At 40.9% G+C, this 19,293-nt stretch overlaps 1 protein-coding gene across 3 annotated transcripts in view; it reads left to right on the forward strand.

The window, feature by feature from the left end:
* The window catches only part of LOC126163047 (protein tweety), a 1,031,842-nt gene that overhangs the window by 989,439 nt on the left and 23,110 nt on the right, over positions 1-19,293 (forward strand). For all 3 annotated transcript variants that reach the window (XM_049919930.1, XM_049919933.1, XM_049919932.1), the window contains exons 5-6: positions 5,660-5,771; positions 9,027-9,265. In XM_049919930.1, the coding sequence (XP_049775887.1) occupies positions 5,660-5,771; positions 9,027-9,265 (351 nt within the window). The remainder of the gene's footprint in view (positions 1-5,659; positions 5,772-9,026; positions 9,266-19,293) is intronic.

The raw sequence follows: 19,293 nt of genomic DNA on the forward strand, positions 1-19,293 counted from the left end.
GCAATCCGAAAACAAAGGAAGTAGGTTACAGTACACTTGTTCGCCACTGCTTGAATATTGCTCACCAGTGTGGGATCAGTTCCAGATAAGGTTCATAGAAGAGATAGAGAAGATCCAATGGAGAGCAGCGCGCTTCCTTACAGGATCATTTACTAATCGCGAAAGCGTTACGGAGATGACAGGTAAACTCCAGTGGAAGACTCTGCAAGAGAGACGCTCAGTAGCTCGGTACGGGCTTTTGTTGAAGTTTCGAGAACATACCTTCACCGAGGAGTCAAGTAGTATATTGCTCCCTCCTACGTATATCTCGCGAAGAGACCATGAGGATAAAATCAGAGAGATTAGAGCCCACACAGAAGCATACCGACAATCTTTCTCTCCACGAACAGTACGAGACTGGAATAGAAGGGAGAACGGTTAGAGGTACTCAAGGTACCCTCCGCCATCCGCGGAGTATGGATGTAGATGTAGATGTAGATCCCTTTGAAGTGTTGCACGACAGCAATTTTTGTTCTGATACACAGTGTGCGACCACTAGTACCCGTTTAAAATCAATCCACGAAATTTGAATGAGGTTCGAAGCAGCAAAGGGTATGTATGCTTTTCCAGACCTCCTGCTTCGCGCGCTCCTGTGGCGTAATCAACGGAGGTTGAGGGTGTGCAACATTGACACGTGCGTGAAAAAAATGGCGAAGTACCCCTCTAAGGCTCGCTCTCCCCCCCCCCCTCCCAAGTTCGGCAACACCCTCGGTTCCACCCATGTACCTTTGTTGAGGAAATTAAAAATTTATCTGTACAGAGACAGACACACATTCAGCTGAGAGGCGCTCCGCTTCTGGTCTAGCGCCTGCCTGCAGGCATGCGGAATCGAAGAGGTGTCTAATGGGTTGCAAGTCCCCAGGTGCTAGGGCAGAGGCGGAACGACACTCAGCGGAATGTGTGCCAAAGTTTCTGTACAGGTACATTTTTAAAGCGCTCAACAAAGGTGTGCGGTTGCAAACTGAAGGTGTTGCCGAACTGAGGTGTCTTACGGGGATCCTTCACCATTTTATTCACGCACGTGTCAATGTTACCACCCCCACCCTTTTTGATCACACTACAGGAGGGCAAAAGACGGACTGAGAAAACATAAACACTATTTCCTGCTTCAGGTCACGTTCAAATTTCGTCGAATGATTCTGAATGGTTCGTAGTGTTTTCATCCTGAATGCTAGGGCAAAAATTGCGGTCGTGCTACATCCCAAAGGGGTCATGCCTCGTTCAACGGGGCTGCAGACCCATCGTCTTTGGAGAAAGGTTAAATCGTCAGGGATGTGTCAACTGTGTCAAAGGTCGTCAAGAATGTCATTCTTTTGCAAATACCACTGAAAACTGTGGGAAATATGGATAGGGGAGAGGGGGGGGGGGGGTGACGACCTTTCCATCGTGTAGCACGATCACATTGGTGTTGTGCAGAATTGTGGTGAAATTTGGTGCTCATGTGACATCATTAAACCACTCTACACCTTACAAGAAATTCAGAGTTCTGGGCTTTTTTTCGCACGCATCCATACCTTGCTGTCTGAACCGTCGGCAAACTCGAGGGTGGCATCACACGGCGCCACCATTTTGCACAATTACAGAGTTGTTAGTTAGAGAGACAACATGGCTATTGCAGGTAATCTGCGAAAACCAGTTATAGATGGTTCAAATGGCTTGAGCACTATGGGACTTAACCGCTGTGGTCATCAGTCCCCTAGAACTTAGAACTACTTAAACCTAACTAACCTAAGGACATCACGCACATCCATGCCCGAGGCAGGATTTGAACCTGCGACCGTAGCGGTCGCGCGGCTCCGGACTGTAGCGCCTATAACCGCACGGCCACTCCGGCCGGCCCAGTTATAGATGTTGGCCGCCAATGAATCGTGTATCTGGATGGTGTTAACCCCCTCAGCGTCAGCTAAGGCGTGAAGATGGGGCACTGAAGCACCGACCGAGCGGGGTGGCGCAGTGGTTAGACACTGGACTCGCATTCGGGAGGACGGCGGTTCAATCCCGCGTCCGGCCATCCTGATTTAGGTTTTCCGTGATTTCCCTAAATCACTCCAGGCAAATGCCGGGATGGTTCCTCTGAAAGGGCGCGGCCGACTTCCTTCCCAATCCTTCCCTAATCCGATGAGACCGATGTCCACGCTGTCTGGTCTCCTTCCCCAAACCAACCAACCAACCAACCAACTGAAGCACCGAAACTGGTATCATACAATAAATAACATCATAAGGATGGCAGTAGGAGTTCCATTTTATTACATAAGCGAAAGGCTGATGCCCCTCACACACCCAGTTACAAAGATGGACATACAAAAACTTAAAGAGGAAGTTTGTAGACACCTTTGAGCCAAATTTCAAACTTCTGCATCGCAATGGGAGAGCATTGCAGGGGTTTCAAAAAAGTGACCCTGTAACTGTGTGGCGCATTGTCGTTACACTAAGCGGTTAATGACACACTAGAAGTTACCTTATAGTTCCATTCGCAATGGTCGCAGCTGATCATGTCTTTATGTAGTGTAAAGTACAGTCAAAATGAAATATGTTCGATTTTACATGCTTCATATAACGACGGAGCATGGCGTGAGTAGTGCCTATAAAAGAAGATTTTCTTTATAACGTAAGAAAAGCATGCACTAACGGGACAAAATGTTACGACAACCAGCTTAACAGGGTTTCGGATTCGGCAAGTCTTCGGTGGATTTCTGGAGCTATGTGGCACCAGACGCCTACGTAGAGGTCACCCAGTTCCCGGAAATTACGGGCCGGCGGTACGTGGGCGCAGAGCTGTAGTCCAACAGCTTCCCAGATGTGTTCTATCGAGTTCAGATCAGGCACAATTGATTGAAAAGACATAAACGTGAGTTCACTGTCACGATACTCATATATCGGTAGCACCATTCTGGCCTTGTGAGACGGACAGCTGCCATAGTTTCTGGAAGATACCAACACCATCGGGGATGACATCGAGCCTGAACAGATGCAAGTGGTCCACGACAATATATACGTAATCTGCAGCTTTCGTGGTGCCTTTTCTACCTCATTTCTCACAGAAGCTCAGGTGGCTCTCCGCCTCTCCCTCCCCCAGCCACTGTTCGTCACATGAGGCATGTTTCTAGCGGCCATTCGCCTGAATGACAGCGCATCCGGACCATGACTATCCACATGAAGTGAGAATAAACTTGATTAATACGACCAGGTGACACGTTGCCATTCATACACGGTCGAATCCATGTGATCCCGTTCCCATTGCAATCGTAAATGACGACCTCGTAGGGTCAGTATGGGTACACACAGGGGTCATTTGCTGTGAAGCAACCGGACGCTGTGGCCGAGCGGCTCTAGGCGCTTCAGTCCGGAACCGCGCTACTGCTACTGTCGCAGGTTCGAATCCTGCCTGGGGCATGGATGTGTGTGATGTCCTTAGGTTAGTTAGGTTTAAGCAGTTCTAAGTCTGGGGAACTGATGATGGTTCAAATGGCTCTGAGCACTATGGGACCTAACTTCTGAGGTCATCAGTCCCCTAGAACTTAGAACTACTTAAACCTAACTAACCGAAGGACATCACACACATCCACGCCCGAGACAGGATTCGAACCTGCGACCGTATGGGCGCGCGGTTCCAGACTGTAGCGCCGAGAACCGCCCGGCCACCCCGGCCAGCGGGACTGATGACCTCAGATGTTAAGTCCCATAGTGCTTAGAGCCATTTGAACCACTTTTTCCTGTGAAGCCCCACGTTCACCAATCTGTGCTGAATGGTGTACCAAGGAACACATACCCAGGTCATCACCGTGCTCTGTCGACAGATCTGCCACAGATTGCCACGTGTGCTTTACAGAGTAGGCAGACCTCTGCCATCTACTTCCTATGATGCGGCGTGGACGTCCAGTGCCTTGTTGCCTACTTGTAGTTACACTGTCCTCCATCATCTGTCACATATGCTCATGACAGCAGCCATCTTCGCCGTTTCCAAGACGTTCGTTCCAAGGTGCCGGGCCACAACAATCTGGCTTATGCGAACGTCTCTCATGTCAGTGGATTTCTCCATCTGTGACCCATATAGTTGCTAGAATGATTCCCCATTTGTCTCTGCTCCATTTATACAGGGAGTACACAAAGTCCGGGAACACTTTCAATTATTTATTGCACAAGAACTAAACATTGTACAGATGTCATACATATTGCATTTTGAAGATAAACTCTGAAAGTATTTTTTTTTTCAAACACTCTATATGCGAACCATGAGTGACCCGGTAGACGTCAATACGGTAATCGAATTCTTGCCATACCCTCCCAGCATGGCATCGTTGACTGTGGCAGTCGCTTCCCGTATTCTCTCCCAGAGCTCTGCTATATGACGTGGTAGAGGCGGTACATACACCAGATCTTTAATGTGTCCCCACAGAAAGAAGTCACACGGAGTGAGATCTGGTGATTGGTGAGGTCATTTCTTGAAACAGCTGTCCCCTTCTGTAACAGCCATACTACTAGCGCTATCAGCAAATTACCAAACTACGCTATGGCGCTATACAGGAAAAAAAATTTCAGGGCTTCTCTTCAAAATGACATATATATGATATCTGCACACTGTTTGGTTCTTGTGCAATACATAAATGAACGTGTTTCCGGACTTTATGTATACCCTGCATACTTTTCTCATCGCGTCACGTGGCCGTAATGTCACCACATGGCAGTAATTCTCATGGTGGACAGTGGCCATAATGTTTCGGCTCATCGCCGTATGTGGCAAAGATAGCTGCTGTACCGGGGGGCAATCATTAAAGTACAGCTACTCACAGAGGTCCATTGCAGCCTGTAATTATTGTACAACAACGAAACTTTTTGGATATTCTAATGTGTTAATAAGGAACAGATTTACGCAGGAAAAAAAAATAGTTCCAATTTTGGTCACCAGGTGTAAATCTGACGCCGGCCAGAGTGCCCGAGCGGTTCTAGGCGCTACAGTCTGGAACCGAGCGACCACTACGGTCGCAGGTTCGAATCCTGCCTCGGGCATGGATGTGTGTGATGTCCTTAGGTTAGTTAGGTTTAAGAAGTTCTGAGTTCTAGGGGACTTATGACCACAGCAGTTGAGTCCCATAGTGCTCAGAGTCATTTGAACCATTTGATTTGTAAATCTGACACTGTACAGCATCTCGCCGACATCTCTGGTGATCGTATTGAACAAACTGTGTAAATGGCAGTCAATAATTAGATTAACATTATGCCTTTTTCACTCTTCTGACCTTCTCTTCTGTGGTTTCAACTCTCTGAGACTGCAGCTGAAACCACAGCTCTCTGAGACTGCAGACGTGTGTGCAAGTTGCATTTATGTGTGTGTGTGTGTATGCTGACAAAGGCCTTAATGGCTGAAAGCTTTAATTGTGTGAATATTTTTGTTGTGCCTATTGCGACTCAGCGTCTCTGCTATATGGCCAGTAGCAACTTTCCTTCTCTGGTACTGTTACACTATTTAATTACTTTCACATGCAGGAAGATTATACCAATCAGGAAACCAATAACATCTATGAATATTATTCTGTTTTTCATCAAAACTGACCTGTGTAAGCTCTAGAGAATTGTCACAGATTTAAATCTATCTTTTTCCCTTCTTTTTTTTTTCCAACAGTGGTGCAGTGGGCGTAGCGCTGTATGGAAATGATGATGTTCACAATGGGCTACTCCAGTTTGTTGAAGCCACAGCGAACATTGATGATCTTATTTCAAGTGTCAAAAACAGGGTGAGTGTGATACGTATGACATATATTGCATACTGTTTGCTTATGACATGATAAATAAAATAAATAGGTTTTAATTGTGTAATTCACAAACACCTCTTGACAAAGCATGTCACTGTGGAGTCTGTTAATCCTATCACTGACACAAGAAGGCTTATGTTGTCATGGACAAGAATAGCAAATTGGATGGAAAGGGAGGGGGTTAAGTTGTAGTGAATTACTGTACATTCAGAATTGTGCCTTTGGTCCCCACACTGCTCCAGTCCCAAAGATTTTGTTGGTAACTTTCAATAAACAGAAGTTGTTCTTGCTAGCAGTATCTGTCTCGTGGTGCTGTATTTAAGCATTACACCAAGGACAGCACTTGGAGCTTTTTGAAAAACAAATGCACTTGATTAACATTTAACCATTGTAGAGAAATATGTGTGCTGTTCTGCAGTCTAAATTTTCAACAGGCTTCCAGCAGGAAGGAAAAATTTGAGTGAAAAACCTCAGATTTTCAAATATAAATTGAAAAAATTTCCTTGTAGCACACTCCTTTTTCTCTGTATAGGAGTTTCTCACAGACATTCAGATCCTTGCAATCTATTGTGTTGCTTGGAAGCAGATACTATCACAAAACTCTTATTTTCATATTTTTGTCTTCATCTTCTTTTTCCTTCTTCTCCTTGTCCCCTGATCAGCAGTTTGGGAAATGTGTATGGAGTGACTCCTCCTGTGACCAGTTAGTTTTGGTTCAGGTGGTCCCACATAAACTGAGAAGATAAATAAAAATTAGATTCTTGGCCCCTGACTTTCAGTAGTATACCAATCTTAGCAACTAAAATATTTGCAAATGCATGTCCAGACAGATTTGTTGCTGAGTCAAGAATTTCTTTATAATCACAAAGACCAATATCAAAGACACAGAACTAATAACATATTGAAAACTAAGTTCAGGTTTGTCCATGAAAATTGTGATATAACCAAAAAATCTCAATAGCTGTACACCTATGAAAAATCAGTCAAAAAGTAAGTTCTGTCAATATCTGTTACGAATGCAGCTCTCCAGGTCTACCAGACATACATTATGTACAAGTATTGGAAGATGTTTTGATTAGGTGAGAAATTCGTCTAGATAAGCTTAAGTATTGTGATATGAGTGAGACAGTGCACAGAAGGTTTAATTCATATTTAACTGGAGGAATGCAGAATGTTGAAATTAACAGTAAAGATAGTCTGCAAAAATCAGAGTCCTCTAACTGGGAAGGTATCAAGGCTGGCATCCCACAGGGTTCAGTCGCAGGTCCCTTATTATTCTTAATATATGTTAATGATTTGCCACTCTAGATTCATGAAGATGCAATGCTAGTTCTTTTTTATGATGATACAAGTATAGTAATCACACACAACTACCAAGAATTAGCTGAGGAATTTTAAATAATGTCTTTCAGAAAATTATTAAGTGGTCCTCTGCAAAAAAAACTCTAACTAAATTCTGAGAAAATACAGTATGTACAGTTCCGTGCAGTAAATGTCATAGCACCATTGATAAATATAGACTGAACAGAAGTCTGTTGCTAAGGCAGGATATTCAAAATTTCTGGGTTTGTGCACTGATGAGAAACTGCATTGGAAGAAGCACATTAATAATCTGCTGAAATGGTTAGGTTCAGCTGCTTACTCTTTGCAAATTTTGGTGATAAACATATCAGTAAATTATCATACTATACCTGTTTTCATTCACTGCTTTCATATGGCATCATAATTTGGGGTAATTCATCATTAAGAGAGAAAATATTAATTGCACAAAAGCAAGTAATCAGAATAATAGCTGGACCCCACCCAAGATCACCTTGCATTTACTTAAGGAACTCAGGATATTCACAGTACCATCACAATACATATATTCATTTATGAAATTTGTTATTAATAATCCATCCCAATTCAAAAACAATAGTGAAGTGCATAGCTAGAATAATAGCGAAGTGCAGAGCTACAACACTGGAAGAAAGGATGATCTTCACTATCCTGAGTTAAATCTCACTTTGTCACAGAAAGAGGTGAATTATGCTGCCACAAAAATCTTTTGTCATTTGCCAATAGTATTAAAAGTCTGGCAGACAGCCAACCAATGTTTAAAAACAAATTAAAGAATTTCTGAATGACAACTCCTCCTGCTCAATAGATGAATTTTTAAATATGAAGAAGTAACCGAATATGTGTAAAGAAAACAGACACATTTCGCATCATTATAAAATGTCATATTCGTTATATATGGAACAAGTACTAACGTAATGATGACTATCATTATCCATCAAACATCTGTAAAAGTGATGCCTTCAGATAAGTCAGTGTCCCTGTGTGGTTTGGTATGGCTTTAGGTGAATGGATATGACTCTCAATGTTTATGAATGGTTCTGTAAAGTTCAGTCTGCAGTGTTGACGTACTCAATGGTCATATGAGTCCTTATGCCAGTTACTTGATAATTATTTCATCTTGCAAGATGACAATACTAGATCACACATGACTCATGTTGTGGATCAACATCTCTGCCATCAACAGAGCATATTTCGGAGTAGAAATTGCTGCACACAGCTGAGAGTAACTCCTAGACATCTTCATTAACATCAACATATATCACAAAATTGCTGCTGTTGATAATCACACTATGTATTTACATTATCTGTGATGTACTTAAGTCACACATGTATTTTGAACCCTTCAAACACGTTCTAAGCTTGATTATAAATCCCTGATCTGAAACTGTGGCATCTGTGCTGTTTTAAATGATACACTGAATGTAGCATGTCCTATTTGTGATTCTCCTCATATGCTAGTTGCCCTTGTTCAAAAGTCTAAGCTTTCCAGTAATTTTTTTAATGACAAACCTGCAAGTAAAGGCCATTAATGATAAGATAGTTTCACTGCAAAGTAGACTGATTTCATTAGTGTCATACTATAAGTTCTATAAAAGTTATATTAATGCTAGTGCACAATGAATACAACACTGTATATATGCCACACAGCAGAAGCCAAAAAGCAAGAATTGTGGATACTGTTTATAGAGTTGTCATAATGAAATTTTTGCTCTGAATTTCTAACATTTGAGAAACACAGCAACTAAAGGTTGTTAATTTGAGGGGGAAAATATAAATAAATTTTGAGCATCAGCTTAATCAGACATTTTGATAACTCATTACTTTGTGGTCCCTAATGTATGGGCATGTTTTTTTTCTATTAATAAAGCAGATATTATTTGTTTCTTTCTTTCATAGACTGCTGCCATAGAAAATCTACTGGAAACAAAAGTGGAGCCGTTGTTGACAGAATTGTCAGACGTATTCGATGGACCTGTGGCTAATCAGACAGCCAGAGCACTGCTTCTCTCCACCATGGCTTATATAAATGGAAATTCATCAACAGCTCTCGCCAATATGCAGGAAATAAGCCGACCACTTCATGGCATTAGCCTGTCTCCAGTGGTTTCTATTGTTCAGGAGGCAGAGACTATTAGGTATAAATTCCCAGTTGATCTGTGCTATTTTTTTTCTTTTCTTTTTCAAGTGAAACAATACAGTATTACATGAGAGTTTTATATATCACATATATACTATGTTACTCATTTTTAAGAACAGTAGATTGCATTTAATATTACAACATGCGGTTAATTGGGGTAAGTTTAAAAGGGTATATTTGAAAGAGTAGACTAAATGAAAGTACATGTTTTTATCCTAAAAATAAATATACATTAATTATCATAATTTAAGTTAAAATACAAAATTTTGTTTTCAGAACATAAGTAAAAGTATCACATTTTTCTTATAAGAGTGTATTTTTACCTAATTGGTTTTCTCTATTCTTACATTAAAGGTCGCCTTATTCATTTTATAAAGAGGTTGATCTATGAGGAACATTTTTAGTGTCCTTTTGAATGCCTGTACATTAGTAATTTCTTTTTTATACTGTGGGAGGCTTGTTGTATTGGTATGCATGCGACAGCACGCTTACCAATATCTTCCAATACGCTGCTCATAACAATGGGATTTTACTATGCTCATACCTCAGGTTCTATTAGTGCTAAAACGGTAGGGTCAAGTGTTTTGGATAGCCCTTGGGCTAGGGACCATTTTTATACTCATTAGAAGGACCATCTTAAGTGTCACTGTCCTACTGTACAACCCCAAAGTATGGATATTACACACCTCCTCTTGCATAGGCAAATATAGCAAATTGGTTTGTTCATTTTACATTTTGTGGTCTACAGTGGGCTTGATGAGACTTATGGAGGCACCATTAGTTAATGGCCAGTCCCTCAGAAAAACTCCCCAAAAATTGGTTTTTTTACTATATTTTCACTTTCACTAGCAGACCAAAACCCAGCCGAGGATTCGAAGATGACTATGCACAGCCAATGACTGAAATTTTTACAATGTATTTGTAAGATCCTGACCTCAAACAACAAATATCTCTATCCCTTTCCCACATACAGAGATTCAAAGTTATCGTATTCGTACATGTAAAATATGCAAGTAAAAATTAAATAGACTGAGTAGTGATGGGTATATCCATGACAAACCTGTGATTTAATTAAACTGACAGGTATACCTGTGAATGAATGAAAAAATTGAATGAATGATCCATTTGCGTAAATTCATGGGAGGTTGCTGAGGAAAGCCCAAAGAAATGTGTTTTTCGCTGTCAGCAGCTGACCAAACCCCAGTCGCAGATTCCAAGACAGTTATGCACAGCAAAAAGCTGTAATTTTCATGATATATTCCTTAGATTCTGGTCTTGAACAACCCTGAAAATTTTCTAGATATCTTTATTTGTTTCAAGATACAGAGGTTTGAAGTTACCCTTCTTGTGCTTGTAAAATTCGCATGGAAAATGCGGTGTGAGGCACAAATGTAGTTTATAAAGTGACATAGCACATAACAATGTGATGTAAAGTGTCTCTGTTATCATCAGAATGGTCTGACAACTCTGTGCTGTAGTACTGAAGCACATCCAAAATTTTTGTGTATGTAAAATCCAGTGTGAGGTGTAAAATTAGTTCAGCATTATTTTGATTTAACATAAGCAAACTATCAATATTTTACCTGCTGTAACGGAGAATAGAAGGGAACCAGCAGAAAAATGCTCCTATCAGAGCATGAAAAAGGTGAATATGCTCCTTTTTATTACAAGATTCTGACTGAAAAGTGGAATACCTAAAGCCTCATTCTACCTCCCTTGCACCTTTAAAAATTTTCGCAAAAATATTGGCATGCAAACATGTTAACACTTTTCTGTGCTGAGAGAGAAGGAGATAGTGGCAGTGGGAAAGAGACAGAGAAGTAATAAATATTGGAAGTTAGTAGACAGTGGTGTGGAATAGAAAGGGCAAAGGAGTCAATGGCAGTGTGAAAGAAAGAGAGGGACATAGTGACAGTGGAACATAGTAGACAGTGAGAGAATAGTGCTAGGAAAAGGGTAAAGGAGACAGTGCCAGTGGGAGAGGAATAAAGAGAATTAAAAAGCAGACGTGGGTGATATCCAGTGATAATGAGAGAGAGTCTGTGACAATGACAATGGGGAAGAGAGAGATAGTTAAATTAAGAAGAGACAGCAGCAGTGGGAAGGAATGAATGAGGTAGTAGCAGTAAGAGAGAACAAGAGGCAGACAGTGACAGTGAGAGGAGACAATAGTAGTAGGACAGAACGAAGGAGACTGAGGCTGTGAGGCAGGAGACAGTGACAGTTTGATGGCCACAAAGAGATAATGACCAGGAGTTGGGCCGAATGAGTGAGTGAGAATGGGCAATTGGGAGTGTAAGGGCGCGAGGGGCTTACAGTGATGAACTTGTAAGAGTGAGCAAGTTATAGTTAGAGCAGCTTGCAGGAGTGAGAGGTGACTTGCATGTTAAAAAGAGTACGAATATGTTCACATGCCAAAATTTTTGAGAAAAATTTTAAAGGTGCTGAGGAAGACAGAATGAGGTACCCCACTTTCCAGTCAGTCTTTTAATAAAGAGGAAGATATTCACTTTTTTGTGCTCCAATAGGAGCATTTTTCTGCTGATGCTCTTATACCTGGGTCAGTAACTGTCTTGTTTACTTTTGTGAGAGTTGTAGTGCCTTGGTGGAAGTTTTTCACCTGTTCTGTGTCACAGTTGTGAATGTCACAATTTGTCTGGAATAATTCCCTGTTGTCAGATACAAACATCACCAGTGAGTAGATTCCCATTGGATACCTTCTGAAATTCAGTTCACCTAGAATGCCATCCTTTACACTAAACACAGCTCTACCTGTGCAGAATCCCTCGTGAAGGCTGAATCGTGTAGGTGTCAGTAAATGATTTTGTGTAGGGCGGATATAAATCCTGTCATGCGCTGTTCTCTAAAATACCTTTGTGAACATTGGCAGCAGAGAAATGGGCTGATAGCTGGATATTATATTCACGGCCCCACTTTCATATTGCATGTTTTAGTCTAACCAAAAATACCTCAATTTTCATTGCCTGTTCACACAAATAACACGAAATGTGACTGATTGAGTCTGGATATGATCTTAAAATCCTACTTGATACACCATCATATCCAGAGAGTTGAGAGCCTTAAGCAATTTTACAGTTTTTTTCATTTTCTTTAGGAATTCTGCTTTTGAAATGGAGTGCTATGTTTGGTGTAATTTCCACATGATTAAGTAGATCTAAGGCTTTTGTTGGAAACTGCTTCTTATTTGAATCTTTATTCACTACTGAATAGGTCACTGAGATAGTTATACACTTTGCTGTTCAGAAATGATTTATTGCTGCATTTCACACACTGCCCGTCATCAGAAATATCTGCCGAGGAAGACTGCAGTCAGCACTACCAATGTAACTAACAACACATCAGTTAAAGTGAATTTTACAAAAGGTGCTACATAAAGTACAGGAGTACACACACAAAAAATAAGAACAAAGTCTTCATACAGAGTATGGACTCATGTGTATTACTCATCAGTATCTGAACTTAATTGATAGCAGGATGGTATTACAATGCTTAACTGATATCACTTGTCATCAGAAGGTGTAAATGGATAAGGTCAGTGGCACTCTAATGTGCCCTTAGAAATAGTTGAACAACATTATATTAAAAGCATAAATCATAAAAGAAAAAATATAAGTACAAACCTAGAAATATGATAAAATAGGAGTATACCCAACAGTGAGTACAGAATACAGGATTCAATAAACAGCTTTACAAAAAGTAGCTCACATGAACTGCCACCAGACAGTGAGCCCAAGTTGAAAAATGATTTATTTGCACCATATTACAGGTAAATACTAAAATACAAATCCTCATAATGTTATATTCACACAAAATAAATAGCTTTTCAAAAAGTAGCTAACAGTAATTGCGAGGAGCTGGGACTGAAAAAAAAAAAAGATGTTATTGTGCCACATTAGCAGTAAATGGTAAAATGCAAAGTACTTGTAATGCACTATTCACACAGAAACCAAAATATAAAGTAACATACTTAATCTGAATGACTATGTATAACCACAGAGTGTTGCAGCAAAAAGGCACATTAGAATTAGGAGAGATATCTTTATTGCATAGTTAGTGCCACTTGAACTAAATATTAAATGCTTCATCAGAAGTCTGTTGTGCATTTATAATTATTTCAAATTATGGTTACCGTAGAAAACACAAATAAGGTCATTGGCTCAGGAGTCTCTGTGAGTATTTATAATCGTTTGAATCTATTATTATAATACAAAGCACAAATAAGGTACAATGTATAAAGCACTGACAAGAGAATTGACAGAGGGCTAATAGCATCAAAATGTTCATAAGGAAAACCTAATATTGGAAGCTACTGGCAGAGAAGTAAATATCGATAGCCATAGGATACATGGTAAAAACTGACCATAACAAAAAAAAAAAAAAAAAGAGTCGACATAAAAAGTGTCTTCTCCTGTTTAGGGACATTAGAATCTGCAGGAACAGTTAACAACCAAGCAGTAACACAATGCCAAGAGCAAGGCCAACATACTGAACAATGAGTGAATAATTTTTTCAAAGATAATTTTCTTCTTTTTACCCTTTGTGAATTACTACCATCTTAAAAAAAACTAAATACAGCTTTCTAAGAATGCCAAGACTATAATGGAAAGGATAATATGTGAACTTAATTCTGAACATAATTCTATGTTTTTCATGTATTTTTAGGCATTTTCATCCTCCACCACGGATCCTTGCTCCTTCCTTTTGTGTCAATACAGAAAAGTTTTCTTATCCCTAGCCAGAACCCAGGCCCACATACTGTTCCTGTGTTGTTGCTTGGCTCATAGACTCCCCTCAAATGGCCTTACCATCAAATTACCCATCCCCAGCTGCCACCATTTCTTCCGCAATGACAGCCATCTGTTCAGATTCTGCCAATCCTTAACCCTCACCAACACAGTCCTGCAAAATCATATCAATCAGGCTCAAACCCACTTGCAATACCTTCTCTCCATGTGCACAATTCTCCTGCTACACAATCCCAAATTCTTGGATCCCATATCAAACATTGAAACTTGTCTTCCAGGAACTAGAGCAACATGCACAATGCCACCTCAAAAACCTCTCCATCCTGTTCCCTCCCACCTTGGACTACCACTGTACACTACCTCTACAATAACCTCCAAACCTCTCCCATGTCCCTTCATAGCTGACTAACACTGTCTCACAGACCTACTACATTTACCCCATCCTCGGGAACTCCCTCAAAACACAGTCATGAACCTTTCCTCCAAAAGCCTTAGCCCCACAGAAGTATCAGCACTTTCCAAAGGCCTCACCTTTTACCTCACCCCTCAAATTCAATCATGCAGGACCAAAGACCTCTCCTTCTTCTGATCCCTACAGTCGAAACACTTTTTCGCAACCGACCCTACCAAACAGACTCAACCAAAGACCAATGTTGAACCCTGCCTGACTCAGTTCACTCCTCCATCCGACCGTCATCCACGCCCACTGCCCCCATATCACCCTCTGTTAACTTTCCAGAATTTCTTGACCTTGAACCTTGCCTCACAATCATTCCCCAAATCCCTCAACATGCAAATTAACCTTACATCTGCAGAAAGAACTGCAATCCACCATTTAAAAATTGCCCCCAACATTATAATCCTACCTGCTGACAAAGTCTCCACCATTGTTGTTTTGAACTGCAAGGATTACGTGGAAGAAGGACTCTGCCAGCTGTCAGATTCATCCACTTACAAACCCTGCCACAGTGACCCCCTTCCAGAAATCCACCAGGATCTCCATTCTCTCCTCAGATCCTTAGACCCATCCCAGAACCTCTCCCTAGAGGGTGAGGTGGCACAGGGGTTAGCACACTGGACTCACATTCGGGAAGATGATGGTTAAAACCCGTGTCCAGTCACCCTGATTTAGGTTTTTGTTAATTTTCTTAAATCGCTTCAAGGAAATGCCAGGATGGTTCCTTTGACAGGGCACTGTCAATTTCCTTGCCCATCCTTCCATAATCCAATTGGACCGATTACCTTGCTGTTTGGTCTCCTTCCCAAAATCAGCCAATCAACCAACTCTCCCCAGAGACCATCACTCTCCTCACCCCTACCACTCCCCACATTCCTACCTATCACATGCTTCCTAAAGACCATAAACCCAACCACCCAGGATGCCCCCTTGTGACCAGTTACTGTGCTTCCACTGAGAGTATTTCTTCTCTCATAGACCAACACCTTTCACCCATTACCCACAACCTACCCTCCAATATAAAAAATACCAACCATTTCCTCTACCAACTCTGCACAGTTCCTGTTCCTTTACCACATGGTTCATATCCGTGACATACCATAAGTCACACGTGTTCTCTGGATGGTGCTACACAGTGAACAGTCACTTCAAGGCAAATATCTAAAGACAAGAAGCAGAGGCAACCCGATAATCTCAAAGATCTCCTGGCTAAAACGAATTTGTCACAAAACATAGACTCACACAGTTCTTCTCAGGACCCTCCAGCTGTAATCTTTGGACCTGTCATCAAGATATGTCAAATCAATATTGAAGGCATAAGTAAATCAAACTGCCAAATCTTACAGAAGATTTTATCAAAATATAACATCAATGTTGTTGTTCAGGAAACTCATAGTGAAAATAAAGAGCAAATGAATCAGAGAAGAAAAATTCCTGGCTTTGAACTACTTTGAGCAACGTACCACCATGCTTATAGAGTGGCAGAATACATATGATCATCAGTCAAGAATGCACATCTATGCTCTGTATCTGATCTCAATGACATCCATGAAGTTACAGTAAAAATAGGAAAACTAGCAATAATTAATGTATAAAAACCCCCCAGCTATCTCTTGGCCTCCGCAGGTCATCCGGTATCACAGCATCCCACCGTATACCTCGGAGATTTTAGCAGACATCATACTCAATGGAAATATAAGGAAAGTGATGGAAATGGTGAAGCCATTGTAAATTCGGCAGAAGACAATAGCTTATATTTGGTGTTTGATGAAAAGGATAAAGGAATGTTCATATCAGCAGCTTGGAGACAGGAGTAGAATCCTGATCTATGCTTCGTAACAACAAATGAAAATAAATTACGTCTCCAGAGTTTATGGTTGGTATTACAAGACTTCCCACACAGCCAACACAGTCCAATCTTAATTGAAATATGGACAAATATACCACTCAATTCATTTTTTCCATGACCTAGATGGAACTTCAGAAAAGCAAAGTGAGATGTATGTGCTAAAAATCTGGACAAATGTCTGGGTTGGATTCCCCCAAAAGCAAAAAACTATGAGAGGCTCATTGGAGCTATTATAACTGCAGGAAAGAAGGCCATCAATAGTGGCTACTGGAAGCAATATATTCCAGGTTGAAATGAAACTACAGAGAAACTGTATGATGGATTTCTGAAAAGCGGGGACCTGGATAGAGCAGATAGCCTCAATACAGCTAGATGAATTAGGTGGAGAAAGACTGTTGAGGCACTCAATTTTCAAACATCCATATGTACTGTCCACATCAGCACCAAGGGATAAAATTCATATTAGATAAATTAGCTGCACATTTACATTGCATTAAAAAAAAAAATGCACACATGAACAATCTGACTTCTCAAGAACTTTCTCTATACCCAAAATTTCTGTTGCTCTTAAAACTCTAAAACCAGAAAAGACACAGGAAAGTGATGGAATCCACCCAGAATTTCTTCTGCATAGTGGAAACTAAACAAAAAGATGACTGGCTGATTTTTTTTCTCTGACATTATGATATCTGGTTCAGTCCCACAAAAATGAAACAATCAAAAAACATAGCAATACTCAAGCCCAACAAGGCACAAAACCAGTCTAAGAACTACTGCCCAGTCACACTATTGAGCACTATTTGTAAGTTCCTTGAAAGAATTGTATATAATTGGATTAGGCCAGTAATCTTTCTGAACCTTCCTCTTGAGCAAGCTGGATTCCATCCAGGATGGCAAGTCTTATGTTTAACAATATTTATTGAACCAGGATACCAAATGAGGCAGAAAACATCAGTTGCTTTCATTGATCTAAGTGCAGCGTATGACACAGTTTGGAGGCAAGGACTGCTTTATAAATTATTGCAACTTGTCCCATGCAAATGGACAACGAAACTAATGAACAATATGTTAACTGAAAGAACATTTACTGTAACTATAGAAAAAGACACTATCTGCCCAAAAGTAACGAATAATGGCTTACCACAATGATCCATCCTTGCTCCTCTCTTGTTTAATCTATATATATCTGATATCACCCAAACACAGTCCAGAAAGTTTGGCTATGCAGATGACTGGGCAGTAGCTATCCAACACAAAACTTTTGAAAGAACTGAATAAATCCTAACTTCTGATCTACATATCTTAAGTCACTATTTCCACAAATGGAGGTTACAACCAAATTCAAACAAAACGGAAGTTTCATGTTTTCATCTGTCCAATAGATCGCCACACAGTCACCCTTGGTGACTATTTTGAAGGAGACACATTTCATCATAATATGCACCCAATATACCTTGGGATCATGTTAGATAGGACTTTTAAGGAGCACTTGACACAAACATCTGCTATGCTCAAAACCAGAAACAACATTCTCCATAAACTCTGCGGCTCTCGTTGGGGATCATCAGCAGACACTCTCCGGTTATCAGCACTCAGCTTGGCATACCCAGCAGCAGAGTGCTGTGCACCTGTATGGCTTAATAGTCCACATGTTAGAAAGATAGACATACAACCTAATGAGGCCATTCACATTGTTAGTGAGTCAATACGATCTACTCCCACATATTGGCAACTTACCTTGAGACACATTCCGCCTCCTGATATCAGACAGAAGAGTACGCTATTGCATTGAGTTCCAGAAGATTGCTAATAACATCGACCTTCCAGTAATGGACAACATATTCCCTGCAAAGTGAAAAATACTAAGATCAGGACATACCACTCTCATCACAGCCAGAAATCTCATGGAAACTGAATTCAATCCCATCAATGAATGGAAATGCTGCTGGCAACAAAGCTGTTCCCCACAATGCCTGGAGCTGCATTGTGTCCAGAAGAAACCCCCTGGATTCAACCAGCCTTGGGCAATTTGGACTATCTTGAACCTCATCCGACTGGGCCATGGACATTGTGCAGACACACTCTACAAGTGTGGCAAATTTTCATCACCATCCTGTGACTGTGATGTGGAATGACAGACAGTTGCTCATGTTGTATTGACATGTCCCTCACATGCCTACATGGGTCCTTTCGAAGATATCTTCACAGTGACGAGTGATGTTATAAAATACATAAAAGACCTTTATATCCATGTACAGCTGTTTCTTTTTGTGTTATTTTATGCTGGAGAGCTGTGCTTAAATGTTGACATGTAGTAGTTTTGTAATCTCTGTATATGTATTGCCATATGATAAATAAATAAATAACCACACAGTGCCCTGCACATCACAATTGATGACACCTCCCTTTAAACTAACACCACTAGTACCCATGACCTTACTGCTATTGAACACTACCATTCTCAACACCTGATGGATTCCAAACCAACAACCTCATTCCTAGTCATCATGATCAACTATATTCTCGCCCAAAATTATTTCTCCTTTGAAGGCATTACCTACAAACAAACCCAGGTGACGGCTATGGGCATCTGCATGGCACCAACCTATGCCAACCTACTCATGGGTCATTTAGAGGAATCCTTCCTAAACATCCAAAATCTGAAACTTCTCAGTTCAGATCTGCTGGTGACATCTTCATGATCTAGATCAAGGGTGAGGAAACCCTATCCACATTCCTCCAGAAGCTCAACAGCTTCTCCCCTTTTGCTTCACCTGGTCCTACTCAACCCAACAAGCCACCTACCTCGATGTTGACCTTCACCTCAAAGATGGCTACATCTGTACCTCTATCCATATCAGACCTACCAACCACCAGCAGTACCTCCACTTCAACAGCTGCCACCCATTCCATACCAAGAAGTTCCTTCCATATAGCCTAACCACCCAATGCTG

This window comes from Schistocerca cancellata, chromosome 2, assembly GCF_023864275.1.
Source record: "Schistocerca cancellata isolate TAMUIC-IGC-003103 chromosome 2, iqSchCanc2.1, whole genome shotgun sequence".
In the NCBI taxonomy this organism is placed as follows: domain Eukaryota; kingdom Metazoa; phylum Arthropoda; class Insecta; order Orthoptera; family Acrididae; genus Schistocerca; species Schistocerca cancellata.